Here is a 23,291-nt window from a genome sequence, read left to right on the forward strand (position 1 = left end):
TGGCATGTGGTTTATTCCCTTCCTTTGAATTTTACCCTGCTGACCCCCTGATGGATCATGGCTTTAGCTTGCATACCCACGATGCTGTGATATACCAAGCAACCTTTTGAATTTTCCTACCCTACATGCATGTACATTCAATTTCGAACAAAAAAGGCATCATCCTGATTGGATATGACACACATGCATTAGCTACTATCCTGCAATCCCGCTACAGTAACTGACCTATGCTATGGCGATTGGCTGTGGCACGCAGCACTTTTTAATATTGTTGCCAATTACTAGTAGAAAAAATGTCCCTTTTTATTGATTTATAGTAAATGCACATTTGTATTAACCATTCAGGTAAAATGTGATGTTTAGGACAGTACGTGTATACTGATGAGCTACTATGGGCTACTGCAGATTGGTGTGGTGGCTGCATTGGTTTCCCTATTTAAGTGTTTTTTTTGTTTGTTTTGTTTTGTTTTTTTTAACCTGTTTTTTACCTGGTGATCTGGCCAGTTCATACCTTTTTGTATTAGAGTGCCCTCACTCTGGAGGAAGTAGCACAGTGGGCACCTCTAGACAGCAGCATTGTCAGACTGGAGGAAGAGGAGTGTTAGATGTATTAGCAGATTTAGACACACTAACAAACTGAAGCCAGACTCCAGCTCGCATATAAGCAGTTTTCTTTTTCCTTTTGGGATAAAGGCTTTACATAAATACAAGCTGACCATTGAGAGCACCTCTGTCAGTGTTAAATAATTTGTCTCCTCCGTGTAACTGTTACATCTGCAAGAGAGCTTGGTTTTTTGAAACTCATCAGACTTACTGGCTAGATCACCAGGTGAAAAATAAGATAAAGAAATCAAATGCAGCCACCACGTCTAAGAATTGGTAGACTGCAATATAACCACTTGCTGACCCTGTCAGGTGTACAATCTGTCCGCCGCAATATCGCAGTCCCGTTGTACCGTGTTTTTTTCGCTCCATAAGACGCACCTGACCATAAGATGCACCTAGGTTTTAGAGGGGAAAACAAGAAAAAAAAATTCTGAACCAAATGGTGTACTAAAATATTTACCAGTGCCCATGAAATGCAGCCTGATCATTGTCATAAATGCAGCCTCTCTCTGCCCACCAATTGCAGCCACTATGTGTCCACCAATTGCGGCCTCTGTGCCCATTGCAACCTCTGTGCCCACTGTCAGCCTCTGGGTAACACAGCGCTCTCTTCCCTCTGTCCTATGGTGCTCGTATGTCACGGAGCTGGGTCTGTGTGCAAGGTCCCGCCCCCCTAGACCAGCTCTTGTAATAGGCAGAACATTGATTCAATCTATTATCACACAAGCTGGTCTAAGGGGACAGGACCTGGCACACAGAGCCAGCTAAGTGACATACGAGCATCGGAGGAGAGCGCTGCAGTCGACAGTAGGACAGTCAGGCCCTGCGCTCTGTGCATCACTCATCGTTGTCTGTCCTCTGCTCTCCTGCCTCTCTCCTGGTGGTGGGGGAGCGTTGTCTAGCATGCATTCGCTCCATAAGATGCAGAGACATTTTCCCCCATATTTCTGGGGGAAAAAAGTGCATCTTATGATGTGGAAAATACGGTAAGTCCCTGATTGCCACCATTACTAGTAAAAATAATAAATAAAAATATCCCATAGTTTGTATAACTTTTTTTTGCATAAACCAAACACTATACGCTTATTGGGATTTTTTTTTAACCTAAAATATATGTAGCAGAATCATTGATGTGCGCCGGCTATTGCATTAGGGTGTGCACCCCAGACCACAAGCTCATATGTGTGTATATCAGCAGAACAGGGGATGGTATCAGCAGAGAAGAGATTGGTGTCAGTAGCGCAGTGGCTGATGTCAGTATTTTTTGATTATATATTTATATATATATATATATATATATATATATATATATATATATATATATATATATATATATATATATATATATATATATATATATATATATATATATATATATATATATATATATAATTTTACAATTTTTTTTTTTTTTAGGAGCCCCGTTGGGGGGGCTTTGGTGATATATCAATGGTCTAAATGGAGAGAAAGGGACTGAGGACATAGCTTCCCCAAACGCTTTCTCAGCTGTGGGAAGTGCTCTGTACTGAGTGGCTTCCTGTTCATTCACAAACTGAAGCATAGTAAAGGCTGAATACAAATGCACGCCACACTTTTCACATATTTATTTGTAAAAAACTGTTGAAAACAATTAATCATTTTCCTTCCACTTCACAATCATGTGCCACTTTGGGGGTTATTTACTAAAGGAAAATCCACTTTGCACTGCAAGTACACTTGGAAGTAAAGTCACTGTAGGTTCGAGGGGGACATGCAAGGAAAATAAAAAATCAGCATTTTAGCTTGTACATGATTGGATGACAAAATCAGCAGAGCTTCCCCTCATTTCAGATCTAGCCCTCAGATTTAGAGCGACTGCACTTCCAAGTGCACTTGCAGTGAAAAGTGGATTTGCCTTTCGTAAATAACCCCCTTTGTGTTGGTCTATCACCATAAATCTTTTATTGAGATTTTTTATGTTTTTGGTTGCAACATGGAAAATGTCACGGGGTATGAATACTTTTTTTCAAGGCATTGTACATACATAGGTAATTAGTTGTTTATGAGATGTAAATACATGTATACAAAAAACCTGCCCCCTGATGGCACTGCATGCTGACATTAGGGGTATGGGATTTGATTGCAGCCCCCCAGTGCAGGGAGTGAGATGATGGTGTAACCTTAGAGCTGGATCCCTGGCAGAAGGATGATATAAGTGTTGGTAGGTGGAGCATCCCTACCCCAGTCCCTCCTCATTCCTACCCCAGTCCCTCCTCATTCCCTCCTCATCCCTGCACCCACACTCGGTCGCCTCTGCACTGCAGATTTCCTCTAGAAAAGCCAGCTTGTAGGGACCCACCGGCTGCTGATTGTATTGGAGAGATCGGTCCCTGGTGCCCCCACCATTGGTGTGATTGCCATTGAGGAGAGATCTTCAGCTGTCAGCGGGCTGTCATTGTGCCTGGAGCCTGGGATCGGGACTCCTCCATGAGACAGGAGAGGCTGAGCTGCAGCGGGAGGAGAGGAGGACGATGCTTGAAGAGACAGAACGCCGGAGGAGGTGGTGGAGGAGGAGTGGGGAACATCCTGAGCAATGTGCTGAAGAAGAGGAACTGTATCTCTAGGACCGCACCGCGCCTGCTCTGCACCCTGGAGCCAGGTGAGTGGGCAGCTTCTATCACACGGCCTGGGGGGGGCGATGCGGACCCGTCTACACTTAGTAATCTTGGCTTAACCCTGCATTGTACTAGTAATCGGATCAGCAGCATTGATGGGTTTGTGGCTGGTAATCCATTGTAGATACAAGGAGCTGGAGTGGATTGATGGGCCGTGTGTAGCGCTGATTGCATGACAATGGCACACCATGGCGGGGGAAGGATGGAAGGTGTGCGCTCTGTGCATCACTCATCGTTGTCTAGCAGGAGATCTCTGATGGGAGAGTGACGTCATCATCTGGCTGTGCTGGGATCTGTGCGGGGTGATGAGCGGAGATCAGCACTGGACACTGGACAGCGCCCTCCTCCTCCTCTCTACCCTACACATGACACCCCGAGTCTCCGCACACCTTCACATCCAGCCTTTCTATTTATTTATCTGTAGAGAGCCTTCAAGATCATACATCTCAAGGAGCGCCCAAGCCAAGGTCTCTATGGATATATACACATTAATAATAGTCCTAATGTACTGTCTATGTGAGATAGGGACCTTAGAGTGTAAGCTCCTTGAGGACAGGGACTGATGTGAATGTATAATATATGCAAATAGCTTTATATATATATATACATTTAATGCTATTTGCATATATTGCACATTCACATCAGTCCCTGTCCTTTAAGAGCTTACAATCCTAAGGTCGCCAACTCACATGGATATATACACTGCATTCATAATAATCCTAATGTACAGATATCAATGTGAGATAGGGACCTTAGACTGTAAGCTCCTTGAGGCAGGGACTGATGTGAATGTATAATATATGCAAATGGTTAGTTCTATATAAATACCTGTAATGCTACTATTTGCATATATTGCACATTCCCATCAGTGCCTGTCCTCAAGAGCTTACAATCCTAAGGTCCCCAACTCCCATGGATATATACACTGCGTTCATAATAATAATCATAATGTACATATATCCATGTGCATAAGGGACCATAGATTGTATGCTCCGTGAGAGCAGGGACTGATGTGAATGTACAATGCTGTATATGTGAGGCACTGTGTACATTGTCGGCTCTATATAATTTCCTGTAATAATATTTTTACAGGTATTTCTGTATAGTGCTGACAATGTACATATATTGTACATTCACACCAGTGCCTGTCCTGACAAGCTCAATTAATATTATTTTTTATTATTGCAGGTATTTATATAGCACCAACAATGTACACATATAGTACATTCACATCAGTTCTTGTCTTCATGCAACACATAATCTGAGGTCCTTACGTAGTAGTAGCAGTAGTACCAACAATTTACCTGTGTGTATGTATGTAATGTATGTATATATAATATATACGGAGAGCTTTACGTATGTTGTACATTGACATTAGTCCCTGCCTCAAGGAGAGCACAATTCTCTAAGTTTTCTAACTCGCAAACATACATATTTGTTGTTGGTGTTATTATTGCAGGTATAATATATATATAGTGCCAACAATGTACACAGCACTTTACATATATTAATATGTTCACAGCAGTCCCTACCCTTTGAGCTAAGGTCCCTATCCCATATACGTACACATTAATATTATTATTTCAGGTATTATCTACAGCGCCAACAATTTAGGTAGAGATTTACAAATATTTTACATTTACATCAGTCCCTACCCTCAAGGAGCTTGCAATCTAAGGTCCCTATCTCGCATACATATATACACACATACCAAGGCCAATTATAGATGGAAGAAAATTAACCTACCAGTATGTGAGTTTGGAAGAAAGTGGGTACCCAGGGAAAAACCCCACACAAACACAAAGCACATAAAAACTCAATGCAGATAGTGTCTAGGTTGGGATTCAAAATGATCATTCTAGTGCTGCCCCAAATAAACTAATCACTAAACCACTGTCCTGCAAATAAAAAATATCCCTAAGGTGCTCTCTGCATTATCAGCTGTAGTAACCTATTTTGTCTTTTATTGCTTTAATTTTCTGGACCACTAAACATGTTTTTTTTTTTCATATTTCAGGGGTAGACACAAAATTGAAATTTACTTTGGAACCTTCCCTGGGGCAACATGGTTTTCAACAGGTAATGCTATTGTACAGCAATTTTAGTGGCTAAACCAGCCTTTCTCAAATATTTTCCTCCAAGAACGATTAAAGCTGAACTCCAGAAGTGATCTTACTTGTATATTTCCATTGGTCCAACTTGGACCAATGTAAGTATGCATAGCTGATACCTGAGGGACCACTGGAGAAAACCGGCAATCACTGTAGTAGTCTGCTTTACTACAGTGATGACTGCAGCCAATGACTCAGGGTTGGGATGGAACCTTTTAATCTGTGCTGATAAAATGTTACAATAAGCAGAATAAAATTTAGAGGATTTGGAATGTGTGTGTGTGTGTGTGTGTGTGTGTGTTGTATATGTATGTAGCGGCCATAACCCGTTGCAAGGCGGCCTTGACTGAATGGTCTTACCGATTTCCTTCTTCTGGCCTGCTCCTCCGCGTCTAAGGGTTCCCAAGGTTGATACCCAACGACTTGTACACTGACACAAATGAAGTCCTTTTAAAAAGGTTTATTTTGCAGTAGAACTTTCACAAACACAGTCTCTTTAGGGAACAGAGGGCACGGGTGAAGAACTCAGGCACCTTGAACTGCAGGTTTAACACAGTCTCTATTTCCACCCAGAGAGTAGCCACTCGCAGCTGGGCACTTCAAAGCTGAACAGATCTCTAGCCAGAGCTCATGGCAGTCAGCACATTGACTCAAAACTTGAACAATCAACTGAGAGTATACAGGAACCTTTTTCCAACCTTACCTGGAACGATTCCCGCTTCCTTTGTGGTACTGGAAAAGTGTGAACCCGTCAATGTCCTTCCCAACTCAGTAACCAGGCACTTCTCAGGATGCCACTTGTCAACCCTCCTCTGAAGAGTCCTCCCCCGGTAACTTCCACAAGCTGTGGTGCCCCTCCAAGCCAAGAGCACACCCGGATACTTTGAATCCTCCCTCAGTTACTGACAGCCCGCCTGTCAGTTCTTCAGCGTCAGATGTCAGCGGTGACATGTCCGCTGACATCCGACCCGCTCCGATCCGAAAAAGTGTGACGGAGGAAAAGCTATTTTTCCATCCGTCATCGGATCGGGTGACGACGGACACTGCGGTCCGTCGTCATCCGATCTCCCATAGGGGAGAGCGGCGCTGTGACAGGTCTGGCCCTGCGCAGTGTGCAGAGACGGACCCGTCATCTTCTGCTCAGCGGAGATCGCTCCGGCGGACATCCACGGGGCGGATCATCACTGATCCGCCCCGTGTGAAAGGGGCCTAAATGGTAACATACTAATATGCTTGGAACTGGGTGCATTACTGTATTAGAATATTCTAGCTCATTCTTTAAAAATGTCAGGTATAAATGTATTATCCTTTAGAGTGTTGGTCCTTACTTTTTATAAGAGCTTGTAATTTATTGGGCTGCTCATAGTACTGTTTTCTGTGTTTCTAGTGGTACGATGCTCTCAAAGCTGTTGCCAGACTACCCACTGGAATACCTAAAGAGTGGAGGAGGAAAGTAAGTGCTTGTTAACATTTTAAATACATTTATATAGCAAGAGAGAGTAGTCTGTGCAGTGCTTTTAAAAATAAAGGGAGACAGAACAATTTCAATACAAGATGGTTCGGTTACAAGAGGGGTACGTTAAAATTGCAGTTAAATTAACTTGCTTTTATTTTACCGATTTTCAGGTATGGCTGACGCTTGCAGACCACTACTTACATAGCATCTCTATAGACTGGGATAAAACGATGCGCTTTACGTTTAATGAAAGGAGCAATCCTGATGACGACTCAATGGGAATTCAAATTGTCAAGGTAATACTCTTCCACAATAGCTTTTAGTGTTAGAAAGTGATGACTGTTTACTTTTTTGTGGACCTGGGTCTGATCGGTGTATGTTTGTTGCTTCAATAGGAGCCTGAAAACGTAGAACTGTTATTTTTATCTGGCCATGTCCCTCCCTCTGCCTACACGTCATTAATGTGGTGGTCAGCCTTAATGGTTTCCTTCCTCTTGCATAAGTGAGTCCTTTTTGGTCACTGAGGACCCTGAAGCTGCTGGAATGCATTAGGATTAGGCCATCCAGTTGCTCACAATTTCCTGATTGTGTAGCGTGTTGTTCTAGGAACATTACTTCCTGAGTTTTTTTGTGAGGGTTGTTTTGCACAGAATGTGAGAAGAGGCTGTAGGTTCAGCAGGAAACGATATAAGCAGGTTGTTATATTAAAAAAAATATTAATATTAAACATTCGCGTTTTGCATTTTAATGTTGGAACAATAATGCCTTGTACACACGGTCGGACATTCTGACCACAAAATCCGTGGGCTTTTTTGCGACGGATTTTGTCCGAAACTGGTGTTGCACACACACGGTCAGACAAAGTTGTTGGAAAATCCAATCGTTTGGAACGTGGCGTTCATTGCGTACGACAGGACTACGTAGAGGCTAGTAGCCAATAGCTTTGGTCTCGTAATTTGATCTGAGCATGCGTGGCATTTTGTCCATTGGAATTCTCTACAAACTATCGGAAAAAGTCCGATCGTTTTTTTTTTGTTTGGAAAATTTTAGATCCTGCTCTCAAATTTTTTCCCTCAGAATTTCCGACGGAAAAAGTCTGATAGAGCCCACACACGATCGAATTTACTGACAATATAATCCAATCGGACCTTTTCTGTCAGAATGTCCGACCGTGTGTACAGGGCATTAGACAACAGTCTGGCTGACTGGTGATTCCTATTAAGTTGTCATATCTGTATTGCAAAAACAAGAAGTCCAAGACCATTCTAGGAAAGTTTTTTATTTATTTATTTTTTAATCCATATACAGTATATACAGTGTGTGCATACATTCATAACATTGGCATGTATTAATTTTATTGATCTACATTAACCAAAATGTTGGTTTGTCATGTGGTAAAAATTAAGTACTCCCCCCTACATTTACCACCACTTCAAATTCATGAAATTTAGAATCTGGTGATCCAGATTAGTTGCCAAAGATTAAAATCTTTTTAGGTTGCATGTAGGTAGAACCTGTCTTATTTAAACCCAATATATCTAGGGTCTTGTGTTCATGTTGCTGTTGTCATCATGTCAAGATCAATAGAGCTCTCTAAGGTTTCAGTTGTGGATGGCTGAGAGTCTGGCCCAGAAAATGAAATCGTTTGGTAAAAGCAGTCCCCAAGAACCCCAAAATATATCTGTGGGTTGTTCGGGTAACTCTTGCTATAGTGGAAATCAAAGTGCATGAATCTACAGTCCTAAAGAGATTGCACAAATTCAGCCTGCATGAGAGGAATAATAAGAAAGTCTTTGCTGTCTAATAAGGACATTAAAGCAAGGTTGTAGTTCGCCATTGTACCTATAAGCAAAGACCGGGCCATCTGGAACAATGTGCTGAAGACTGATCAATGAAAAACTGAATTCTTTGGTCACAATAACAGTAGACCTGTTTTCTGCAAACCAACACAGTATTTCAGGAAAAGAGCTCAATAACATCCGTGAAGCATGATGGTGGAAATGTTATGGTTTGGGGTTGCTTTGCGTGCTTGATGAGAATGTGAGGCCAAATGTTGAAGCTGAACTGTAAATGAGGCTTTCACTTAAATAATGGTTCAATGCACACTAGGAAATCCACCAAGAAATGGCTCAAAAAGAAGTAACGGTGGGTTTTGGACTGTCCTAATCGAAGTCCTGATTTGATTCCCATTGGCGTTTTATGGTGGAATTTTGTAAGTAAAGTTCATGCAAGGATGCCCACAAAACTCTTGCAATCAAAAGCATTTTGGGTGGGAAAAAAAGGCCAAAAACATCACTGAATCAATCATAGAAACTGGTGGACAGTTATATAAAATGCCCAGAAGTCCTCATTTCTGCTACAGGGAGCAATACCAGCTTTTGATGCCAAGGATGTACTTTTTGTACAGTACTCAATTAGGCTACATTCGCACAGGCTACTTGCCCTGTACACTTCAATGATGGCTTGGCTGCGGCTGCAGCTGTCATCACTGCAGGTGATGGCTGACTGTGCGGATAGCCATGGATAGCTGCGGCTACCAGTGACTCATCCTTGAATTGTTAATTTCGTCGTCAAACACTGATGTAAATGAATTCCATTGTCGTCAATGAATGAGAATGGAACGAAAATGTGAGGGAGGGACCTTTACCAGCATGAATTTATGGTTTCCTTGGAGCTCCACCTGTAAAGCCTGTGAGTGTTTCCCCTCCCAGTAAACAAGGTAGTGACTGAGGCATGCTTAGCACTTTACATCATTACAGACTTCCTCAGACACTGTGCGCTGTGTGCATTACAAGCCTCCTCAGAGCAGTGTTTAGCATTTACAGGCCTCCCCACTGTCCAGAGCACGGTGTGCATTACAGGCATTCTCCTCAGACCATTTTCCAGAGCACTGTATGCATTACAGGCCCCCTCAGAGCACTGTGCGGCATTACAGGCCTCCTCAGACCACCATCCAGAGCACTGTGCATTACAGGCCTCCATAGACCACCCTCCAGAGCACTGTGCAGCATTTACAGGCCTCCTCAGAATACCGTACAGAGCACTGTTCAGCATTTACAGGCTCCTCTTTCCACCATCCAGAGCACTGTGCATTACAGGTCTCCTCAGACCACGGACCAGAGCACTGTGCAGCATTTACAGGCCTCCTCAGACTACCGTCCAGAGCACTGTGCAGCATTTACAGGCCTCCTCAGGCCACCATGCAGAGCACCGCGCAGCATTTACAGGCCTCCTCAGACCACTATCCAGAGCACTGTGCATTACAGGCCTCTGCGGGCAACTGTCCAGAGCACGGTGTCCATTACAAGCTGCCTCAGACCGTCCAAAGCACTTTGCAGCATTTACAGGCCTCCTCAGGCCACCATGCAGAGCACCGCGCAGCATTTACAGGCCCTCTCACACCACTATCCAGAGCACTGTGTATTACAGGAATCCGCGGGCAACTGTCCAGAGCACTGTGTCCATTACAAGCCTCCTCAGACCGTCCAGAGCACTGTGCAGCATTTACAGGCCTCCTTAGACCACTGTCCAGAGCGTATAGTTTATTCAAATTCTTAAGAGAAATCCTTAAACAATGGATTACAATTTAACTAAACCCATTAGATTTCAGAATCGACTAAATACGACTAGAACTAGAATGGCATTTTAGTAAGACTATGAATAAAATGAAATCAAAATTTGATGCCAAAATTAGCACTGGTAGCTAGCCGCTCACAAGTGACAAAAACAGCTGCAGATTCCTGCTTCTGTCATGCGCAGTGGGGACTAATCACCCGTGTGAATGTAGCCTTACATCTGTTGATATTTTTGTTAAATACGGTATATTGAAATCATAAATTAAAGGGGAATTATTTTTTGCATCTATATTGAAGTATATCACCTTTACCTGTAAGCACTGCTAGAATGAAAATCTAATGTTTGCCTGTTCAATGTTTTTTTTTCTTTTTTAGGACCTCCACAGAACTGGCTGTAGCTCCTACTGTGGACAGGAGGCAGAACAGGATAGGGTGGTACTTAAACGGGTTCTTTTGGCCTACGCCAGATGGAACAAGTCAGTTGGCTACTGTCAAGGGTTTAATATTTTGGCTGCACTCATCCTGGAAGTAATGGAAGGCAATGAGGGTGATGCACTTAAGGTGTGTACAATAATTCTGTTGCTCTATCGTTAATGTGGCATAATTTTACTTGTTTTATTCTACACACAGTTTTCAATGCTTGCAGTGGTAATGGCTTAAGATACTATTTGAGTACTGTTGTACACAGTATAGCTCCAGCTTTGGCCAAGTGTTCTTGGCATCATACCTGACATGTGAATACATCACCAACTACACATTTTAGCTTTTTCTTTCCTGCTTACGTGTAAAAAGATATGATGGCTTAGCTGCGGCTAGCACAAAAACGCTTCTAACTAATAGAATAATGTCTGCTAAGAAAACTCCCTGGATTCTCATCAGAGATGTCTCCTCCTCTTGTCTTTGCTAGGCAGATGGCCTGCTATTGCTACCCTGATTGTCATGCTCTGTACTGATCTTATTTTCCATGTAGAACTCATCATGGAAAAAAAAAAAATAAACCTGCAGCTGTTGGAAAAAAAACTGATTGCCATCTACCTCTTCTTCTTTTTTTTTTTCTTTTTTTTTTTTAGTAATGTAATCTGACGTAAAGTTTCCGAAAACCCTTGTATGTTCAGTATACATGGATTGTGTGTTTTTATATAGATTTAACATTTGGAAAAAAATGAAGGTATAAAAGACACAATGAATGCCTCTGTGTTGTCAGTACATTATTAAATGTGTTTTATTTATTTTTTATATTTAATGCAAGCAGTGTAAGTACCTGAACTGGATTTGGAGTCAGACTCTTGCAGTCTATGTAGTCTGTACATCAGGATAGAGAAGCAGTACAAGGAACTTGTCAGGTGTGCTGTGCTGCAGTTCTAGGAGCATGCTGATACAAGGAGAGAGCAGAGTTACAGAGCGAGATCATCAGTTTGCTGCTTCTTTTACTTTTCAGTCCCACGGTGTGGGTGGGGAGAAGACTTGTAAGTGAAAGTGAAACTGTAGTGGAGAAAGTTCAGGTCCCTCTCAGAGCTGTATGGACTGAGCTGTATACAAATCCTTTGGCAGTTTAATCAACTACCATATACAATATGTATTTCCTCTGTGTATTTAATGGTTTGTCCAAAGTACAGCTTTTAACCGCAGTAATATAAAATAAAGCAAAGTGATCTGATAAAAATATATAATTTGACAGCATCTTTTTATAATGTATATTTCTTCTTCGATTTTTTATTTATTTATTTTTTTCAGTCTACATTTATACGCAATAATCGATAAATAAGAAATAACCTATAATGCCTCTGTTAAAACATTCATTTATATCTGGTCCTATGGTCTTATGCACCACAAAAATATGTACATTTATAATTTTTTCTCCTTAAAGCGGGAGTTCCGCTGTTTTTTTTGTTTGTTTGTTTTTTTAAAGCCAGTTGCTACAAATACTGCAGCTGCTCATTTTTATAATAATGACACTTACCCGCCCAGCGCGTCCGTGATGTCGGCACCCGAAGCCGATCTCTCGATCGTCTCTCGGGTGCTGCCGCCGCCATCTTGGGTATAGGAATCAGGAAGTGGAGCCTTGCGGCTTCATTTCCCGGTTCCCTACTGTGAATGCGCGAGTCGCGCTGCGCAATAAGGATGGTCCCCGCTGTCTCTGGGATCCGTGTGTTTTCCAGCGGAAAGGGGCGGAAATATCCGCAGATTCTGCGGATATCTATGCCGGAAGTGGGTGCAGATACCTGTACTGTACAGGTGCCTGCACCCCCCCTCCCCCCTGAAAGGTGCCAATTGTGGCGCCGGAGGGGGGGAGGGTTCCAATGAGCGGAAGCTCCACTTTAGGGTGGAGCTCCGCTTTAAAGGTGAACAAGTAGTTGTATATGTTGCATGAAGACTTACAGGCTTACTTAATAATTTAGAATACATTTTGCTATGTACTATAAAATGTTTTAAATGATCATATAATAGGTAAAGCTTTAGATTGGCAGACAGTGGTGCATTTGTAGTGCACTGTCATAGTCTGCACAACCATTTCCTCTGTGGAGACAGTGCTTGTCTTTTAATAATTCACAGATCGCTGCTGATCCATAATTCAAAGAAAGCTTTCACTAGTCATCTGTTCATTTCTTCAAGGAAGGCTCTATGTAACCTCTTTTTGAGCAAGTAAGGCATATCCATAAAATGAATATTGATTTAACTTCAAACATCTTTTTTATCTCATTGATAGTCCTCATCTATGTAAATTATTTAATATGTCTCCTCCCTTTCCCATAAAACAACAAAGCTCCGTTCATTAGAAGTATTGCCAAGAGCTGCACAGCCCTGGGAGGATGCAGCATTTTCTCCATTGGGGTCTTCCAACCAGCACACCCACTAAACGCGGTGTAAGGATTTATCAATATTACCAGTAGATGTTGGCTGTAATGTTCAATGGGGGAGCAGCGTTGTGTTCTCTTAATCTAGACTACACCGATGCCCCTCTCCTCGTATCTATTAAATAAGGAGGATAGATTATGTAGTTCACAAAAGGTAGCTGGGAAGGCTGATAACATTGTTTAGGATTTCTGTTCAGTACACAGAAATTTGTAAGGACATTTCTATCAAGATCAATAGGTATTTTTCTGTACTTGCAGAAAATGTACCTAGTCTGAAAATTTTAAACTGTTGCAGCCATCACATCTGAGAACATTTTAGCTGCCTAGACACCGTAATAAGTAAACTTAAAGTACATGACGGACAAAATTAAAAACATGTCGTTTTTGTGCACCAACTTGTGTTAGCTGTCTTTTTTGCTAATCCAACCAAAACACCTCTTTCCTATTCTCCACCCAAAACAACCATCTTTCCTATTATCCACACATCTTGTTCCTCATCTTCTAAAATTAAAGGCATTTAACCCTTGTAACACTGGGTTAGTGTTTAGGGTTTTTGCTATTCTTTAATAAAGTTTTGCATTAGTTTGCAGCCATTACTAAGCCTATTGCTGCCCCTTAATTGAAGTGCAGGATGACTTGGTTCTGCTGAGGCTAAGGAACCATAACTGGCAGCCTGTGCCTGTAGGAGCTTGCAGTCCTATAAGAGCTCCAAGCATAGATTGTGTACAGTACAAAGGGCAGTACTTATAGCAAATAGCCGAATTCATCTCCAGCTGAGCTAACATCAATAATGTTTTCGTAACCATATCAATACCGGGCACTTAAACACCTTCCTGCCCAGACCAATTTTGAGCTTTCTGCGCTGTCGCAATTTGAATGACAATTGCGCTGTCATGCTACACTGTACCCAAATTAAATTTTTTATCATTTTTTCCCACAAATAGAGCTTTATTTTGGTGGTATTTGATCACCTGTACAGTTTTTTTTATTTTTTGCTAAACAAATAAAAAAAGACAGAAATTTTTGAAAAAATAAGTTTTTTTGTTTGTTTCAAAACGTTGTAAATTAGTACTTTTTCTCCTTCACTGATGGGGACTGGTGGGGCGGCACTGGGGGGCACTGGTGGGGCGGCACTGATGAGGTGGCATTGATGGGCACAGATGGACACTGATAGTTGGCACAGATGGACACTGATAGTTGGCACAGATGGGCACTGATAGTTGGCACAGATGGGCACTGATAGTTGGCACTGATAGGCGGCATTGTACTGATGGATGCCAATCAGTGCCAAACAATAATGCATGCCAGTCAGTGATGCCCATTGTCGGCACTGATTGGCATCCATTTTAGGCACTGATTGTCATCCCTGGTGGTCTAGGGTGGCATACCTGGTGCTGGGCATCCCTGGTGGTCTGGTGGTCCAGTGTGTGCATCCTTGGGAGGGCTGTGCTGATAATCCATGAGCACAGACCCCCCCCCCGGTCAGAGGAGCAGCCGATCGGCTCTCCTCTACTTGCGTCTGACAGACCAGAGTGAGGAAAAGCCGATCACCGGCTCTTCCTATTTACAACACTGTGATTAGCCGTGATTGGACACGGCTGATCACGTGGTAAAGAGTCTCTGGAGACTCTTTACTGAGATTGAAGTTGCGGGGTGTCAGACTGACACCCCGCAACAATGATCGCCGCGATGCGCGCCCCTGGGGGCACGCAGCGGCTCAAAATCCTGAGGACAGTCTATGACGTCCAGTCAGGATTTTGAAACCACTTTGCCGCCATCATTTGACAATGGGCAGGCAACAAGCGGTTAAATGAGCAGTATGGCCAAAGCATTTTTGGCTATGCTTCTCCAATATATCACCGGAGTACAGTTCGTTCTGCACTCCTGTGACCTGTTTTCAGAAGCCCGTTGTTGGCTGATGTCACTCAGCTGGTCCATTCTGGGGAAAGACCTCCCCAGTCTAGTGCTCCAGTGAACCCTGGAGGGGCAGAGCAGAGAGCCAGTGACTGACAGTCATGACTCTCAGCTCAGACTGAAGGGTAGAACTGAACGATCAGAGGTGTCTGATCTCTCAGTTCTCATTGCAGAGGCATTGGGGGCATGCATCTACCTAGATATGTATAAGTTTTTTTTTTTTTTTTTTTTTTTTTTATAAACCCTATACTTCTATTTTAAGGAGTACTGTCCTCTCAAGCTTAGCACTGTTCAATACGTATGCTTGACTTTGTTTTAGTGCAAAAGGAGTTAATTTACCGCTTACCATCATGAAAGTCCTAAAAATGTTGAACCACTTACATATGTCACATTGTGACTGTTTAATTTCAGTTTTTAGATTCTCTCTGGATCCCAGTTCTAAACCAAGCCAAAAGCTGACCCCTAGTGGTGGCTGGGCAATGCCTGTGCAAATATGGCATAGGCATCGGCAATTCTTAGATGTGATGGCTGTATTAGTTTCCTTTTTTTGTTCACATCCCCATAACCCTTCCAGCTTCCACTTTTTATTAAATTTTTTTGTCAAAGCTTAATTGAACAAGCTGAAGTTAGAAGCTGATTGGCTATAGAGCAGAGCTGCACCAGACTTTGCACTCACCAGTTTTATTAAATCAACTCTTAAAGTGGTTGTAAACCCTTACAAACCACTTTGACCTACATGTAAGCCTAGATTAAGGCTTACCTGTAGGCCCAAGAAATATCTCCTAAACCTACACTGTTTAGGAGATATTTACTAAAAGACAGTCACCGCTGTCTACAGCGCACAGGCAGAATGCCGCTGCTAATGACAATATGCCGTTAGTGATGGCTCCCGTGCGCATGTGCGGGAGTGACGACATTGCTGCTCCGGCACTGTGAGTGGCTGGAGCAGCGATACCCGGAAGATGAGGGACGCTCCGTACTACAGGGGACAGCGGTGACATCGCTGGCTCCTGTGTCAGGTAAGGGACACGTAGTGGGCTACTATGCAATGCATAGTAGTCCATTATGCTTTACCTTTGGAGGGAGACAAAGTAGAAGTAAACCCATCAGGGTTTACTTCCTCTTTAAAACAGTGGCTTCCTTGGCTATAAAGGATAGGAGCATTTAATGACTACTATAGCTAGTGTGCACAAAATTTTTTAACCAAAATAAAGACACACTGAGGCTGGGTTCACACTATCTCCGGAGCAGTTTGCAGCAGGGAGTCCGGTGCGTCCCCGTTCACCGTTTATACATCTGATTTTTTATTTTTTTTGCCTGAATTCAGACCTGAAACTGATCCAAAGACGCATAGGACCCTTCTGCAATGTGCTCCATGGCTTCCCCAGAGATGTGTGAACCGGCTCTATGGAGAGCTGGTCACACTCTCCTGCCATGCGAATTGGATGTGGGGAAACCCAGCCTAACACCTTGTAACAAAGGAGCAAAAAACAGTATACTATATTATAGATTACATCATCAGATGTCATATGCAGTATTCCTTTTATTTCAAAATTAAAATGGTAATCATAATTGCAAATGCCAAAATGGCTCACAGGTGGGGTAATGGAATAAAAATGGAATCTGTTTAAGGGTTTATGTAGACAGGCAAATGCAGCATGTTTTTCAGATGCTTTCAGCTTCCTTTTGAGATGCTTCCATGTTCCTCTGGAGGTCCTTCTGACTTGACTTCCCTCATGGCCCCCTTTTTTTGGCTGCATTTGGATCCCCATCGACTTGTATAAAACAAACAAAAGCAGTCATGTACTAAAGCTGGAGAGTGAAAAATCTGGTGCAGCTCTGCATAGAAACGAATTGGTTTCCAGGTTTTATTGCCAAAGCTTTATTGAATAAGCAAGCTTAAGTTAGTAGCTGATTGGCTACTTTGCATGACTTCGCCAGATTCTGAGTGCACTCGTTTTAGTAAATCTCCCCCAAAATGACTGTGTAAAAAAAGTCTTAGCTGGTAATTATCTGGTTATGTTTAGGTGGCACCAATTTATACTACAGCTCCACTTACCAGACTTTAGATTGAGACTTGAAGAGCCAGGTCCTATGTTTGCCTGTAAAAAGTCTCTCCAACTGCTCCTTTTTTGCATTTGTGTGCCTGTTTCCTTATATTGGTGTATTATTCATCTATAATTTTGTTTCTTGATGCAGAGTTTTACTTTTCAATATGTGTCACTTTTAAAATAGATTACATATGTTTCTAGTTATCTGGCAATAAAAAAATGTTGCTTTTATTCTATCCATAGATAATGATTTACCTTATAGACAAAGTGCTGCCGAACAGTTACTTTGTCAATAATCTGAGAGCGCTTTCAGTGGATATGGCTGTATTTAGGGATCTCTTGAGGATGAAACTATCTGAACTATCTCATCACCTGGATGTACTTCAGAAAACTGCAAACAAGGAGAGCGGTGGTATGTGAACTTATTAGATATGCAATATGTTTCATCATATTTTATTACAAAGGACCACCCTGAAACATCCTTCATCTTTTCTCTTTTTAATTACTTTTTACCGATTTCCTTTCAAAGAATTTAGACTTTGTAACTTAATGACTTGAAAAACTCTGGTGACTTGCATCTCCATTAATGCAGATGAGTCTAATGGATATTTCTGGCACTGTAAAGTCATGTGTTCGAATTGCATTTAAGATATTTTTCAGAGTTAATTAGTGAAAAAAGCTTTACACCGTTTATTAATCAGTGACAAATAAAAAGCCTGTTAAAACTGTGAAAAAATGAAAAACAAAGCTGCGGCTCTAAAATAGAACTTTGATAGTGGTTATTTATAGGGCTGTGGAAATTAAAGAATAATTCCTCGATTAATCGTTAATTTTTTTTGATCAATTTTTTTTTTTTGATCGATCAAAATACTCACATCTCCTCTGGCTTCCGAGTCTTTAAGGTGTTCCATCGGAGATCCGGTGACGTCACGGACATCGACATCACCGGACTCCTCCCCCCTTTCCCAAGTGCCTCCATCTGCTAACGAAGGGAAGGGGGAGGAGTCCGGTGACGTTGAAGTTCTGATTGAACGTAACGCATATGGGGGAGGAGCTACGTCACCCGCTGCTACCCTACAGAACTAACACGATTGTCGGCTTTACATGCTGTGTTTTTATCATCTTTGTGAGTAGTTTGTGTTTGAACACAACAATTTAATCTTATACTTAAGCGGTGAGCACTTAGATCTTTTCTTTCTACCCATGACCTGGCGTCCTTGCTGAGATCTAAGGAGATGTGAGAGAAGTTTATGGTTCGTGTTAACCCTTTTGATACCCGCTTGCATGACCACCTGTTTGCACAGGGGTCCATGCCATAAAGTGAGAGTGCGTAGTTAGATCGGAGGTGGAGGGATTGTCACTCTACTGTGAAAAAAATAATTTCTTACGTCGGTGCTACAGTTTGAATTTAAAACCTATTTGTGTGAACTGAGAAGTTAAGTCATGGATTGTGGAAACTGACTAGTGTCGGGTGATTGTATATAGTGTATACTACATTTACCACTGACTAATGCAGAGTTGCAATGCAAGGAGATCAGCTAAAAGTAGTTGGATCTGTATGTGCGTTTATAATTAATCAAAATTATTCGATTAATTGATTTTTTTAATCGATTAAATCGAACACGAAAATTTTAATCAGTAGCAGCCCTAGTTATTTATAAAGTTCTGTGCAACAGAAATCTGTCGACATGCTGTCAAAGCCCAGGCACATTCATACAGAGATGCACATACATGAGATCCTCATCGAATTTGGCCGAGTAGTTCTAAAGGGTTTACAAATGTAAAACCTTGACTAAGAGCCCAACCCTTCGTTACTCTGAAATAAAAACAAAAAAACAGTTGTCTTTGTTATTGCATCTACTACCCAGCTAACTTTATTTCTATTTTTGTTCAAGGGTTTTCCAAACCTTTCTTTGCAAATCCTTTTAGTTCAGAAAAGGCTCCATTATGTCTTTCATGCACTACTTATCACTTATTCACTTAAATGTTTTCACTTATTCATATTTAAGAAAAAATGCTGAAATATTTCTTGTTAAAGTGGTATTAAATGCATAACCAAAATCCAATTATTGTGTGTGTGTGGCTGCATTAATATTTTTTAGGCTCTCTTCCCTCTGTTATCACCGGATTTATCTGGCCACTAACATCCTTACTGTTCTGATACTTCGGATTGAGGAGCAACAGAGGCACCTTTTGGACAGCAGCATTGTTAATGTGGGGGGGGGGGGGGGGTGTTACATGTACTATTAGATCTTGATACACTTGATGCCAAACTCCCAGATAATGCTTTTTAAGTAGTTACAGCTCTTTTTGAAATAAAGGTTTTTCATAAATGATGACCATTGCAAGCACCCTTGTCAGTGGTAAATGTTTTGTCTTAACCATCTAACTGTTACATCTGTGGGACAGCTTGTTCTTTTGAAAAATAACAGATTTGCTGGCCAGATCACTATGCAAAAAAAAAAAGAGAGCGCCTAAAAAACGAAAACAAATGTAGCCTTTACATCTAAGAATTGGTAATATGCTATACAATAAATGGTTTGCTTTTGGGTTTAATACTGTTTAAAGGTTGATCTCTGTTGAGGTTGTATTAATTGTTTACTAAATAAATCAACAGATCATCTAATTTGACCAAATATGACATTGGGTTTCTTTGACCCATGCGTTCTAAAAAAACAGGCATGCAGATAAGACTACAAAAAAATTGTTCAATTTTTTTAGAAATCTAAATTTCTTTTTTTATTCCTTGCAGGAGGTTATGAGCCCCCACTTACGAATGTCTTCACTATGCAATGGTTCTTGACTTTATTTGCAACTTGTCTTCCGAATCACACTGTTCTGAAGATCTGGGACTCTGTGTTCTTCGAAGGTTCAGAGATCATACTAAGGGTGGCACTGGCAATTTGGGCAAAGCTGGGAGAGTAAGTTTGGCTTGACCACAAAATCAAACTAATTTAAAAGAATAATCTCATTTTTTGATGCAATTTTTTGTGAACTCTTTATTATTTGAGGTATGTGTCAATCACTTACAATACAAATAAAAGAGGATAGGCAGAGCAGGTAGAGAGAAGCAGGGGGAATTAGGAAGGGAAAGGTAGAGAACAAAGGAGAGATTAGGGCAAAAGAGGGGTTGGGAAGGAAAGAAATGGGGGGGGGGGGGGGGTTAAATGCATTTTGTAATATAATATTATCTGTACAATCTGAGGATCCTTGATTCTTTGATTGGTCTCATGAGGCTGTCATTAATGGTAAATGATTGGGGTTGGATCATTGCTTGAGCTTGGACCCCCACTGTGTGAGGCCTTGTGAATGTAATAAATGTCAGTCATTTGATCTCCTGTTTATTTCCTCAGTAATTTTTGCTGTTGCCTCCTTTGTGTTTGGTCATAGGACCCTTGAGAATTGATGCACACCTATGGCTGTTGTTTTGAAATCTGTGAGGCTACTCTTCCAGTCCAAATTACAAGCCATGTCCAGGTCATGCACCATCTTATGGCTGACTTTCAGCTCCTATCAGGCCCCTTTCACACTAAGGCGCTTGTAAACTGACAGTAAAACATTGAGCACTTTTGAAGGGCTTTTCAGGCGCTTTGGAGAGGGGCGTTTTTTTCGCCACCCTGCCAGTCCACTGCCCCAGTGTGAAAGCATTGATTTTAATGGAAATAGGTTTTCATGAGATTTTCAGGCAATTTTTTATTTTTTATTTTTGCCGTGAAAGCGCCTGAAAAGCACCTCAGTGTGAAAGGGGTCTAAGCCATTAATTTGTTCAATCAGTGTGGCATTTAGCTTCATGTGGTGCATATTGTTCACATGATGGATCTTTGCTCAAATTACAGAAGAATCTTGTGAAAAAGATAGTCTGCCTTCTAGGTGCTCCTTGTGATGGGTGCAGTCCTGGTGGATGTTGGGGTTTACAACCATTATCTCCACTGTGTTACACTGCTGTACATATTTAGGGTAAAACTCCCGGATGCTATCCAGATGTTGAGGTCCAGCTGGGTGTTTTGCTTGTAGTGTTGAGTATTGCAGCTCAGCTTTCATCCCCCTCTTTTGATCAAATTTTTTTTCTGGTTTCAATCTGCTTCTCAAACTCTTTTATAAAAACCAAGAATACATTTAAATTTATCCAGTTCCTGATTCTTCTTTTCCAGCTCACAAAGTCTCTTCTCCTTGTCATCCTTCACCTGGATCTCTCTCTTCAGATCCTGCATGTCCTCCAGTGGCCTAATCGCACCTTGCTGTTTCAGTTCATATTTTCAATATTTTTGGTCACTTCTAAATATCCTTTGTTGAGATCTTTTTGCTGATCTTCTTCCTCAAAAACCCATTCTCCTTCATTTTTAGATTCAGTTCAGTTTCCTTCTCCTCCTCCCACAGACAGCAACCATATTTTACTTTTACATCTTGGTTCTGTTCTATCCCCTTCTATATGCTTTATCGTGTTTTCAAAATCTCTGTGGTGTTGTCCGGTTTCCTCCTGGACCTGCTGCAGCTGAGGCACCTATGCAGTACTCTGTCAGTTTTTCTAGGGCCCGGCTTTTACTCTCCTCCAGCTAATGCAGCTGATGCTCATTTTCCTCCCGCATCCTCCATGACTTTACCTGCAGCTCCTGGTGCTTTTTCTACTCCAGCAGCAGCTTCAGGTTTTTGACCATTTCCTGCATCTCTCAAGAATGTTTTCAGCCATGCCCTCCTGGTGTTTCAGTCCTTGTTTCTTATCCTTAAGCATTTGGAATCTGGTTTGTGGTCTTCAGCACCCCTCCATTTCCTAGGTAAAAATCTTAGTTCAGCTTCTCGTTATAGTTCATGTCTTTTAGACTGAGTTGACAATTGTTCTCCATTTTCAGTTCACACACTTGTCTGTCCTCCACATGGGTGTTTTTAATTCCATGATCACCTGGTTCTTTCACACCAGGTTGGACTTGGTAATCAAAACTTCCTCAGCATACCCCAATTCCTCATCTCTTAAGTCCTTGACCCTCCTTGTTGGAGATTTTCTTTAGCAGCTGTCTTGAAAAATGGACAGACGATACCGGTGGTCACATTAAATGAAACCACCAGCTTTGTAATTGGTCCTGCATGGCCCTGGTATTTGTTATACTAACTCTGTAGAGGAAAGGGGTATTTCATGGATCTTACAGTGACCATAAATATCATCCTTCCAGAGTGAAAGATGGAAGCATGCCACTTGGGAGACCCTGGCTGAGCCATCAGGTAGTTTGGCGTAAGGGAAGAAAGGAAATGCTGACCAACACCTGGCAAATTCAGTTAGGTGTACTTTAAATCTTTATGCTTTATGAATTGGCATGGAGGCCGGGTCATAGATGGGCATGGTGGTTTATCTAGGCCTTTCTTGGACATGACAAGGTATTGGCAGTTTGGGCAGATGGCCTTCGGCTACCCTGGTTTGGCCGATTCAGGGGCGGGGAGATTTCTGGAATTCCATTCCATTTTTTGTTCAAGTTTGGATAACATAGGGAATGGTTCGATCCTCTATCAAGTTTTGTTTGCTGTCTCAGTATGGAAATGAAGGGTAAAGTCTGCCTAATGAGACAAAGACCACAACAAATAAACTTTACAGGGGTTTTAAATGTCTTTTACTCTATCCAAAATGACAAAAGCTTTGCATCAAAAGTTTGTTACCTGAAGATGATTTCAGTAACAGCACTTTCTGTTGCAGGCTGAAGGTGCTAGGTAATGGCTACGCTGTCAAGAGCAGCACTGACAGTTTGGTGTGTGCACAACATCATTTGGCTGTTGGGCTGCCCATCAAGTCTATTACATTGACATCCCAATAGTCAATAGAGGTTACATACCAGGCTGACAATGGTGGTTCTAATTGCGAGGTAGTTTCTCAGCGTTCTAACAGCAATTGTGGTTACTGGCAGAATTTCCAGGTAATGCCGTGTACACTCGACTGGACTTGGACTTTTCAACAGCAAAGTTCCGACGGAAGGAATCCGTTGGACAATTCGATCGTGTGTGGGCTTCATCGGACCTTTTCTGACGAAAAATCTGACGGACTTTAGAAATAGAACATGTTTCAAATCTTTCCTCCAGAACCAGTTC

General features: G+C 41.8%; 1 protein-coding gene and 1 pseudogene across 5 annotated transcripts in view; one reads left to right on the forward strand and one right to left on the reverse strand.

Annotated features, from left to right (window-relative positions):
- The window catches only part of TBC1D30 (TBC1 domain family member 30), a 117,285-nt gene that overhangs the window by 75,871 nt on the left and 18,123 nt on the right, over positions 1-23,291 (forward strand). For 3 of the 5 annotated variants that reach the window (XM_077469787.1, XM_077469788.1, XM_077469789.1), the window contains 6 exons: positions 5,278-5,339; positions 6,759-6,824; positions 6,998-7,123; positions 10,778-10,963; positions 17,466-17,634; positions 19,975-20,143. In XM_077469787.1, coding sequence (XP_077325913.1) covers positions 5,278-5,339; positions 6,759-6,824; positions 6,998-7,123; positions 10,778-10,963; positions 17,466-17,634; positions 19,975-20,143 — 778 coding nt within the window. Of the gene's footprint in view, positions 1-2,846; positions 3,245-5,277; positions 5,340-6,758; positions 6,825-6,997; positions 7,124-10,777; positions 10,964-17,465; positions 17,635-19,974; positions 20,144-23,291 lie in introns of those variants that run through there. The other 2 variants (XM_077469790.1, XM_077469791.1) reach the window with 1 other exon arrangement.
- Positions 21,308-22,433, reverse strand: LOC143964310 (cilia- and flagella-associated protein 57-like; annotated as a pseudogene).

The sequence above is a fragment of the Lithobates pipiens genome, unplaced genomic scaffold (assembly GCF_037356315.1).
Source record: "Lithobates pipiens isolate NorthernLeopardFrog02 unplaced genomic scaffold, aLitPip1_a1.2 Scaffold_8, whole genome shotgun sequence".
NCBI classification, from domain to species: Eukaryota; Metazoa; Chordata; class Amphibia; order Anura; family Ranidae; genus Lithobates; species Lithobates pipiens.